The sequence below is a fragment of the Echinococcus granulosus genome (assembly GCF_000524195.1).
Source record: "Echinococcus granulosus chromosome Unknown EG_S00015, whole genome shotgun sequence".
NCBI lineage: Eukaryota > Metazoa > Platyhelminthes > Cestoda > Cyclophyllidea > Taeniidae > Echinococcus > Echinococcus granulosus.
Genome location: NW_020170395.1, coordinates 859,681 through 871,391, shown reverse-complemented (window position 1 = coordinate 871,391; position 11,711 = coordinate 859,681). Strand labels below are relative to the sequence as shown.

The following is an 11,711-nucleotide window of genomic DNA, read 5'->3' as shown; positions in this document are numbered from 1 at the left end:
AACTTAATGTTCCCGATTTTCTACCTGGTGTGTAAAAGTGATATCATAAGTCTTTGTGTCACTCCCAGGAACTTGATGAAGTTGATTAAATAAATGTATGTACAAGTGTACCAGCATGGCACCGATTTTCTGCTTTAATTGGCAGCTACAGAGTCACACGAAAAAAAATGTTTATGCACTGTAATCGCAGCACGATTTGACTCATTGGTGAGGCTATTATCAGATGTCGCTTTCGAGGGCGAAATGCGTTGAATATGATGGAATCCGCCATCATCCCCAATGTCCACAAACTCTGAAAACGTGACTCGCATCCAAAATAACGCTCACTTATCCACGGATTAACAACCAGTAAGTCATTTTCGAATCTGTAATAGACCATATTAATACTAGGAATTAGTTATACTTAATGAACTGAAGAGATGAGAGGATACAGGCAGGGCCGGAGGACCATACAGTCGAGCGGAAATTCAACCTCTTTAGACCCTGAGTCTTGTGAAGTCAATCAAGCTGTCCCTACTTCTTTTGATTGCCGCCCTTAACGACCCCCTATATTACTCTCCTGTGTCGACCACAATATAGTTGGTGATTTATAAACCTCTTACGAATCAGAATCTCTAGCCATTGTGGTTTGACTGAGGTGAGATATTCGTTCTAACTCCATAGATGCAGCTCTACACTCCATTATATGCAAAGCTTTGCCTGTGTGTGTAATGCCCTTGAGTAGAGCCGACTTACTGACTCTGGACTGCTCGCGACTAGACGGAGCCCCCGCCCCCTCCCTCCCTCTACATTGTTGGCTTAGGAATATCAGCCTAAAGGCATTGCCGCCCGATAAAACCGAAATCCAAGTAGTTTTATTTAGTTAGTATTCCATATCTGTTCCTCAATCAACCTCGCCTTCATTCCAGTGCTGCCCGCCCGTTTATGTGGCTTTTGCTCAGCTAAAAGCGACGTGGTGTTGTAGCTTACTCATGCATTTAACATCTTCCTCTAGGCACCGTATAAAACTCCACAACAAACTTTTTAAATAGTTTAACTTTAGCGTCGCCCATGTTATTGATAAGCTTATTGCAGAATACAAGATTGAGAAAATTAGCAGGGATGCATGCCTTTTTCAACCTTCCCCTTAGTAGTTTTCTAGCCAAAACTAGATCATTAACTATGGAAATGAGGAGTTTGCCTTTGGATAGGGATTGCTTGCCGTCACTACCATTTTGGCATCCTGAGTCTTTCTCGAAGTCGTAATAAACCGTTAGGCGGAAGATCAAGAGTTTGCGATGTTAAACATGCCAGATTCTGCTGCTTTTGTCCTACACAATTTATCTGTAATGCGAGTGCTTTTTAATTTGTGCATATCCAATACTGTTTGTGGTTTACTTCTTAACGGTGGGTGTGGCCATGCGTGAATATAGAGCAGCCAGAAGTTGGATCAGGGGTATGTATCAAACACCGTAACATGCCCTCTTGAATTCATACCGAAACCGGTAAAAGTAAAGTTGTTACAAAGTGTTGGAAAAATCACCCAATAAATTGCACAAACAACAAACGACTGCTACAATTTACACTGGGTATGTTGAAAGCGCTGATAAATTTTCGCATCAAGCTCTTATGGAAAATTCAACCTAATTATTAAAATCTACCATATATGTGTTAGTCATAATCGAATGCATGAAAGACTTTTCCAGTAATATTTTGCATGCAGCTGATACGTATTTTATAGTCATTTGCCCATTTTGTAAGTAAGAGCTTTCCCTTTTTATCCTCTACTTTCACTCAGTACTCTGGGTGATGTCTTGTTTTTATCCTCCTTCTGTCATTGATACTCAAAGAAAATAAATAAATAGAACACCAAATCTGAGATTATCATCATTAGGTTGACGGAGTGTTTCTCGAGACCTAGTCTCCGGTGCCAAATATCTAATCTCTTTTTCTTGAATTCTTTTACTGCCCTCGATGAGGCATGACTTAGTTTTCCTCCCAAGAGGCTCAAAGTGATGTATGTAGGTCGGATAATGATTTTAAAAAAATGTACATTTTTCGTGTTACCACACTGGAAATATCGACAACGAATTATGCAGAAATGCTATTCATTTTCATTACTGTACCGTTGCACCGCCCTTAGATTGCCTTGAAGACGAAAAAGGACATAATACCCGAGCAGAATATGCATTGTCGATGTACAGAAGGGCTAAGGGCTACTGACATGGTATAATTCGAACATTAATTTCTGATGGGTTTTCAGTTTGGATAGGGTTGCACGTTTTTTGTTCCGGAATTCACATGCAAAGATAAAAACATGATTCAAAAAAGAGGAGGATTCCCATTGGGGTTGAGAAAGCACTATCTTTCACGTTTTTAAGTCAAAGACGTTCAAGCCTTCATGGAAGTGTTTTAAAACCTACCTTTTTACAGTGCCCATAAAGAGGAAAGCAAAGACCTTATAACCAGCACATAATCTTTCCGTCACTACTCAAGTCCACGTAGATTGAAATAGCTACGCCCGCACTGTTCACCGATGCTATTCAGGTTTTTACCTCAGCCCCTCCTTCAACACCGGATAAGTACTCTTGCCAAATACCTGAATACACACCCCAAAAATTTGAATGCAGATTGGCATCCCTCAATGTTTGAGCTACCCGTAGGCATCAGTTTTTAATGATTCATTTTTTGCTTTTTCATGAGAATCACCCTGATCAGAGCCATTAACCTCAAGTCTGGTGTTCCTTTTTAAAGGTCCACAAAGTTAATTTAAGGTTTTATTTTTGTTCTTTACAAACACTAAAATCTTGTTTTCTCATTGAAAAATTTGGGCAGCTTCTTTAAATGTTTGTTGAGTATTTTTCTCAAAATCGCACTGCTGGGTGTTGAAGAAAAACTAACCCTTCCCAATTACGAGTGCAATAAATGCAACGCTAGATCGATAAATCAATACTAATTATTGATCATTTATTAATGTCGCTGTCGTTCGTCCTAGTGTATCTACCAAATGAGTCACCTGCAATCGATTAATCACCCGATCAATAAAGGACGTAATTCGCCTTAGTGGTAAGCGCTTAGGCATGCAAGCGGGAGTAAGTTTGTTTCTTAATGATCACTAAAGTGTCCCTGTTCAACGAAAATTCGTACTGTGAGACCGGTAGACCGTCCGCAGACGCGTACTGCAAGATCACAAACACGCCTTGCGGCAGTGATTTTATTGCATTGGCATAAACATAACCCGAATGTCCCAGATACCACCATAATCACACCGGGTCACTGCTGTGTTCATGACTCTATTTTAGTATTTTAAGTATTACTAAGCACATGGGAAAAACGTTTATGTAATCCTATTCAAAAAACATAAATGCATGCAGTGCACACATGGTGGTAGAAAGAGCAGTTAGAATCCGCTAGCCATGGCAACAGGAACGGATCCTCATTTCTCATGGAACCTTTTTTTGCGACCAACTACAAAGCAACATTTTGTGGGAAAAATTTACACCAAAATGGAAGAATAGGGGACACCAACATTAGTCGGAGCATCAAGAACAATTCGAATTGTCAGGATTGGGTATTGATGCAAGGATGGAGTACGAATGGATGTTTTAGGGAAAGAATGTTCAGTCATTTGAACTAGTTTTAGAATAGGGTTAGCAATTATGTATTTTGTGAGTAGATTTTACACAAAGATTTGAAGTTGCAATGCAATTTGTTAGACATGAAATGTCATTTAGTGCACTCACGCAACTACAGGAATTGAAAAAGGCCTAGCTTTTTAATTAACCCAAATTTGGTCTTCAACTTATAGGCACATGTAAGTTCAGACCCATGTTATACGGAACCTACATAAATGAAGCAAAGTAGATATCTTTTTGTGTAGAAAAGGACTAATTATAAGCAGTGATCCAAACATCGATATAGCGCGATATTTTAATGCTAGGAAACTAGTAACAAAGCTAGAACTAAAAATCCTTTATATTTTTTTGTAATATTGGTGTAGAATAGCATGGCTGTAGATTCGCAATAATCCTTACCCGAAGATATTTTGATTAGTCACCTAATCACTTACTATTTGGTGGATAGCAGAGGTGGGTCACCTTGATTAGCTAGCCTTTTTTAACTTGCAAATTCGACTAACTTCCGAGAGGCGTCACGAGGCTTTGTGGCTTGGCGCTGTTTTGCCAAACAGGGCGTAGTCTTTAGCCCGAGGTCTTTTCACGCCGTCAGCTTTCGCCAAATGTTTCGAAGGAATGTTGAAATAAGTGGGTCTAGGGAGCGAGAGAACCGGTATCAAAACGCCATACAAGTGTGTCGGCTACTTGAAACCTTTCTAAAAAATTGTCGCCAGAATGCAAACTGCAGCCTGGTTCACGATGTCATCCAAAAGATTACTATTTGATGTAATTTTTCTCTGGACTTCATTGGTAAATACCATGTCCAAAAACACGTCGGTTCCTCCTTGAAGGTAGAAGTAAAACACAACTTCTAAGGTAGATATTCTTGTCTTAAAAAAACGGTGGAGATTCCTGTTTTTATTACCTTTAATGGTAATCAAAATCAAAAGCTTCATGTAGCCCAAAATGCAATTGTTATCTAAAAATCCAGGGAATATAAATCACAAATAATTAGCTGGTGGGTCTCATAAAACCGATTTTCACATCGACGGATAAAAGATGAGAATTTGGAATGGGAATACACAGTTGTGCTATCAATAAAAGAAGAAAAGTTTTTTTAATGCAGGACTGCTAAAACAGTGGGGAAGTTTGTTTTGTGCCAATGAGTGGCGTTACTAGCCCATAAAACTTGCCTTGCACAAGATGAAATTCAAACTGGGGTGTTAATGCGGGGGTACTGGTTGCCCCTAAACAAACTCCACATTCTAAGAGATTGCTGGTGCTTAAATGTCAATTTTATAAATGACGCTGAATAGTAGTAGGGCATATGCCTGAAGGGAAGCTTTGTACACCAGGTCTAGTGACAATTTGGCGCTCAAATTAAAGGCCCCCTAATTGTCTGTTTACCCCTTGATCACTTACATCGTGACTACTCGTAGAGGCCGCAACCACATCAACTTGACGTGCTGACGGTTGATGGTGCAGGAAAGCCCCTACACTCGTTCCAAATATGGATGACCAATCAAAGTGCTCGATTTCGATCTGATGTGCAGCTTTAAGTGGTCTCTTGGATCCGCTGCGCGTAGATTAAATTCGTCACGGCAAGTGGTACTGATACACCTTGAGATAAATGGCGCCAAGTTGTTCAAGTGGAAACATGCCGATGCCATTCTCTGCCTACAAACTGACAAAGGTACTTTACTCTGTGTCAAGAACTTAAGCGCTGATCAACGCCGACTCGACGCCTCTGTGGTGGGTCGCGAAAGAGGCGGCGGTATGCGGATGTGGGGCTCTAACATCCTTGGGTCTACTTAATGGTGGAATTGTTTGACCCCAATTCAGTTTGTTTCAGGCTCTCGACATTGTTTACTAACCGAAATAGGTGGGATCTACCAAAGCACTCAACTACCACATTACTTCTCAGTATTTAACTCAACCCCTCCACTAGAAGACACTCATAAGTTTTTTTTTCATGATTTAGACAGTTGTTGAAAATCTGTTATCAACAGGTATGAGCCTGTTGAAGTAGTTGCTTGCGGCCATTTAAGTTACCTTCGAGGATGTTGGGGCATACGCGAGTCTGGATGTAAGTAATAGCATTAACACGGGGAAACTTCGGAAGATTAGTAGCCCAGATGATATAGGTAAAATTCTACACGGCAGGCGTGAAGATCGAATTGCACGAGACCCCTAAGGACCGGATCGTGAGGTGAGGTAGGAAGAAATGTCGTTTTGTCATTGTCACTTTTCTCAATTCGGAGGGAATGCTTTCGCCACCCACATTGCGTAATCACTCTTCATTTCTAAGAAAATATTTGAACTTGGTGCAGATGATGTTGAGAAGTTCCTGCAAAGTTCTAGCATATAGATGGAATAATAACCACTTACCAATCACCTTAATCACGTTGGCGTAAACCCAGATTGAACGTTCCAATTCTAGACTTCTCTTTACTGAAACTGGCTCAACATCCTTTTAGTCAAGCAGGTAAATGCCTGTGGGATCCGCGATTGCTTTCATAATAGAAATGTACAAGATTAACTCGTTTTTTTACTATTCGGAATCATAAAAATGCAATCCTTACTAGAAAGGTTACAATAGTAGTGTTTTCATGTTATTAAAGGGTGAATTTAAACCAAGTGTGGTGAATTTCTATAGTATTCAAAAATAAGCATTTTTCCTGTCCTAAACCTTAAAGCGGGCTCAAATATTACCCTAAAGACATTTAGATGCCATGCACAAAGTTTTACCTGGAAAAGATATTTATGAAGCGAAAAAGCCCTCAGAAAAATAAATCCAAGTTAAGGTTATGAAACCGACCTCGAGGTGTGTAGTGGCTATCCAGTCATTCCATAATATGGAATGTGAGCCCAAGAAACTAAATCCGAGGCATCAAACTCAGATTTCAAGTTTTCCTTTAGTAAAATACTCCCAAATCTTGAAACGCTTCTCCCACCCTTTTCTGCATACATGCCTCTTAGGGCTGCTAAGTTAGATTTCGCAATATAAAAAGTGTCAGGAAATTACTCTGACCCCAGGACCCCAATATTTCGACCTCCCTAATGATTGGCCAGGAGACGGACACGAAGAGTAATGCTATTTCATGAGAAAGGTGAGGCAAAATCATTGCACCGCTTTACGTTAAAGACCAATTTCACAGCAGTTTAACCACTCATCAGTTAATGTGATTTTAAATTGAGGAAACTACAAAGTATTAAATGTAAACCCATATCTATGCATTCAAGATTTGGTATGCATAACCTCCCACAAGCACAGCAATATTCCATTGTCACCATCATCAGTGGTTACTGTCTGCCATTGGGTGTCAATCCTGTTTGGTGTTAAAAGTCATTCGACACTTTACGTACCTTTGATTACTGCTGACACCGGTTATATGTTAGCCATTCGTCGCATTCTAGCCGGTTGGCCATATTATATAGCCGACAGAAACAAAGAGATTCCAAAGAGTAGCCGAATTCATAATGCCACCCAAAAAGCGCCTCATTATTATTCCACAATGTCTCTATCCGATCCCACTTCGAGTCACATACACCCGCTAGTCTGTGAATGCAGTAGGCTGCGCTCTCTCGTCCCGGTATCTACTTACCCCAAACCTTAGCTAGAGTGGGAGAGGGAGTGAATGCGTTGGAGCCTATGAGTGTTGCGCGATCCGAGTATAAGATGCAGCATTCACTGTGTTAAACACAAATCCACCGCTGCATTTGCATTCACCATGGCATGTGCGACTGTTCAATGTATGTCGATGTACAGTTGATGTCCATTTAATCAACAATTAAGGCTTCTCTACACACAGGGAGGCTTGCTGAGCCAACTTCCCCCCCCCCCCCCCAACTGACCAACAACAACTTGACTACGAACCTGTACTATTGTAATGAAAGAGATCTTTCACACTTTTTCTATAACATGAACTTTGTGTATTTAAAGATGCCATAAACTCTCCTTTGGCAAGAACACCTTCAAATTGACGGGTAACTACGAGGCCACTGTGATCATCAATTGTAGTCAGTATACACTTCCCGCCTCGTCTTCTGAGATTAACAACTATGGAATTCCTTGTCAAAACTCATGAAATGACATTAGGTTAGGCAATGGTAGTACCGTCATCTGAGAGAATATCTTTGGAACAAGCACTGAAGTTGAATGCTACAACTGACCGTTTATTACTTTAATTTCACCCAATGGATGGGAATCTATCGCCACCTAGTACCAGCGATCGACGTAGAGTTTCTTTTATAATTAACAGTATCCTAAAAGTGCTTGAAAAAAGGTACTTTCATGTCTCCTGTATTAGGCAGATTAATCGAACATCTTAGAACTAGGTCAGGATTTTCACTGGAATTTAAAATACCTTTGTGCTATGGAGGTCAATGGGTAGATCGCTCACTAAGCGATAGAAAGTGAGGCAAAAGTGCGCCAGAGTGCCCCTCTATAACCCCGCCTCCACATTTGCGTGGGTGGTTGAGTTCAACAAGCGAGTGAATGCTCCATCTCTTTCAGCAATAAGGCCTCCTTCTCCTGTATGGTTTGTGCACGCGTGCGTGTGTGCATATAACAACGATTTGCGCCAATAAGTGACAACCTTGGAGCTTCACTTAGTGTCTCCTCACCGCCTTCGCTTTTCACTTCACTACTTGCCTTTCACAACTATTCGAGGTTCTTTCCACAAACGCACACAGGAGCATTGTCAGACAAAATGGCAAAATTCAGCACTGCGATGCCTGCACAAACTCCCTTTGGCAATTCAAGACCTGCCTCCCCACACTTGCTGGTTGCTTCAAATCTCAAGCGCCAGTGGCATTGCCTAAGTCAATCATCCTCGTCTAGTCCTCAGGACAAAGATGGCAAGACCCCTACCAATGTCCACTCCAACCATCCTCAACATGCCCGATTAGGGAGAATCCCTTCTGGTCCCGGATATGACAGCGGGAGAGCAAGCCGCTCTAGCCACAGATCTCGCCTCTATGAAATCGCTGATAGTCGACCTAGAATGGCCTCGCAGGAGATGACTGAAGTGTGAGTCAATAAACATCCACCTTCTGTTATAAAAATTGAAATACGAAAGAGATCAGAATCCGATTTTTGAGATTAATTATTAGTAGGCAAAAGGATTAATGGCCCGATCAAATTCGCGGATTATTTTTGACAAATAGTAAGGAGGTAAGGGTAGTTCCGCACTGTTTATCGTGTGAGCGTTACAAGGGAATTGTCTTTTTCCCATCCTCCCCCTACAAGATGCACCGCATGCTAAAGGTTACGTGATACAAACAACCCATTCATTAAGAGACTCTCTTTCAGGACTTCTAATTTTCGGATCAAAAGACAAAGAAAATAGCTGACCTTTTCCAAATCATTTGTTGATCACTGGAGTTGCAAGCTTATTATAAATTTACCACCAACACTGCCTGGATTTCTGTGGCAATCAAGAAGGGAAGGTCAGGCTTCTCCCTTAGTTACTAATGCAGCGAAATGTCAGAAGTTGATGTCTGCGGTCCCGGAAGTGCATTATTCTTGTTTGTATTCGCCTACAAGTATTCCCCTTCGATATAGTTCAAAAGATCACAGTGAGCGATGGGTGCGGTCGGTCTAGCATAGCTTGAATGGCGTGTGTTTTTAGCGTTTTGGCCTCTGTCTGAGCTGCGTAGTTGTGCGGTTATGCAAAACTCGAGTGGTCATTCTCTCATCGTAGTGGCGTTTATGTGGACGTACTCACGCAGACGACGACCCCACCTTGGTGCTCTGTTCAAGGGTATTGGATACAGTGAGCCCCGATTTCGGAAATTCCGGTAGGACTTTCTTGTAGATGAAATGGTTGTGTGAAGCAGTTTATCCTGCAAGATGTGTTTTCACAGGACTTGACTCCTCTTAATTTGAATATTCTAGCTTTGTATTGCCAGTTCTGCCGAAGGATTTCAGTTCGGTGCTGGCAAATCTTGCTGGAAGTTGCCTAAATCAAGTTAATGTTGCAAAGTTACACTTTTCTGATGGAAAACATGTTATTTATACTTCCTTACTGAAATCGTTATGTTTAAAAAAATGGATATGTGACTTGGTGATCACAAAGTGCCGTAGTGCCACTGTTTTGCATTAGAAAACTGGTATTTACTAGGCGAGTCGGCAATTAATTTTTCAACTAGAAGTGGCAAGATTGAGATTGACTTATGTCAACCTATATCTTTGCTACGTGAACACTCCTCAGTGGTAATGCAGGCAACCATTGAGAGGTGCATCAATTGATACAAACATTAACTATGCAAAGCAAAAAATGATTTTCAGGGAAAAAAATTAACTAGATTGCCTTCCCAATAAGGGCTAACTGATTTGCTAGATCTCAACAAAAGTACCCCAAATTTTATTCATTTGCCTGTGTGTATTTATTTAGAACTTCGCCATTTGATCAGGAGGATTTATCGTTGCTTCCATCGCCATCATCGTTTCGTCACAATTCAGGAGCCGACCGTCGCAATTCCCCCTCGGCTGTAAGACTTCTTCCTCTAATTTCTTGAGTATTTTACTACTCTACTGCCATTTGGAGGGCAATGAGTGCTCAATCATTAGATATGCATTCGAAGTAGGCAACGAGCCTTTATCTGTTAGCTTGAACAAGTAGTCACCGCCTACATCTAGCTCCAAACCAAATAACCTAAAAGTTCTTGAGCGATATCATCACAACCAAAAGCAGTAGAAACGGTTTGATAGATCTTATTTCAAATCACTTAAGTAGTATGAAGTAAAGTATTTTATGAGCTTTAATTGTAAATTTTGAAGTGGCTGAAGAATAGGGTGCTTAAAATTTGTGACCAAAACTCACAGACAAGAATCGTACCTAAATTTGCATTGTTAAAAAATACTTTGAGCAGTAGTAAGTTGCCCATAGGGCCAATAAACCAATGGCATTTAAAAATTAAAAACAAGGCACTTTGGACTATACTTATTTAAACACTTAGGTTTCGTTAACTTGAAGCTTAAATGGCAATGTTACGATTTTATGCATTATAAAAGTGGGTTTCCGAATCCCCCCACTTTTTAAAGAAAATTGTGGCCACAGTCCCCCAATAACGGTCTAAATAAGCCCAGGCAGTACTTAAATACAAAGGACTATCGAGAGTAATGAATCCATAAATTGGTACCCGTCGCTAGAATTGGTTGGGCAGATGGATGAATGCACTAGGCGCAGGTAGATGGATGTTTAGAGAATGTATTCGAAAGAAAAACGCATTTAACAGGGGCAAATAGAAAAGTAAGTAGTTAAATTACTCACCAGATAAATACCGGAAGGAAGCCTATTTCAAACTCCACTAGTATTTAGAGTCATGGCTGTGGTCCTGCAACGTCAACAATTACTTTCAATCAGTACACTAAATAGATAATGACACAGAGGCTTCTGGTTTGCATTTTAAGTGCTGTTTGAATTACATATTTTCAATGGGATGGTTCCAAAAACAGCTGCTCATTTCCATGAACCATAATTATACGCAAAAGGTAGGAGTTAGGGACAACCTTGAGCTTGAGGTTAAAGTGACCATTTTAAACACAATATGCTTACAGGAATTTTACTTTTTAAGGCAATCTTATCTTTTATTGCTCTTTATTTTGAAGTTGTAAGTGGATTTACGAACATCAAGATTTGGTTGTGAGCTACGGGTAAAATAAAAAAGGTTTTAAAAACTAATTTGAGTTACTAAACCTTTCGAAAACGGGCATGGGAATAAAGCGACAACCGCAGAATAGCAAACAGTAGAACCAAGCTCACACAGCCTGGTCATCTCCAGAGTACTCTCGAAGCGGTCGTAGTTGGCATTTTCTTAAGGCTATTTTTGACTCTATTCCTGGATGTCCCAGACTGTTTTAAGTTATTAATTCGTAGTTAACATGGCATTAGTGATGTAGTCGACTAAACCTGTTGAAATCCAGAAGTAATGATACCTTTCTGGGCTCTATTTTTATCTATTTCGATAGTTTATTAAAACCAAGGTAAATTTAACTGATTTAACCAACTTTAATGTGTACAAGTGCACCCCAAATAAGTGGGATGAAATGATTATAGTGGAAGGTGATTTCTAAGATCAAGTATATACGTTTTTCCCATGATGTATACCTAC

The 11,711-nt window shown here is 40.4% G+C and overlaps 1 protein-coding gene across 1 annotated transcript; it reads left to right on the top strand. All coding sequences in view use genetic code 11, as the record gives it.

Annotated features, from left to right (window-relative positions):
* Positions 1–7,887: 7,887 nt before the first annotated feature.
* EGR_03090 (hypothetical protein) lies at positions 7,888–11,673 on the top strand (the record flags this gene model as incomplete). The annotated part of the gene is made up of 4 exons (XM_024492339.1): positions 7,888–8,009; positions 9,493–9,677; positions 11,158–11,210; positions 11,569–11,673. The coding sequence occupies 4 exons, from the start codon at positions 7,888–7,890 to the stop codon at positions 11,671–11,673; spliced, it is 465 nt and encodes a 154-aa protein (XP_024353265.1).
* Positions 11,674–11,711: the final 38 nt, after the last annotated feature.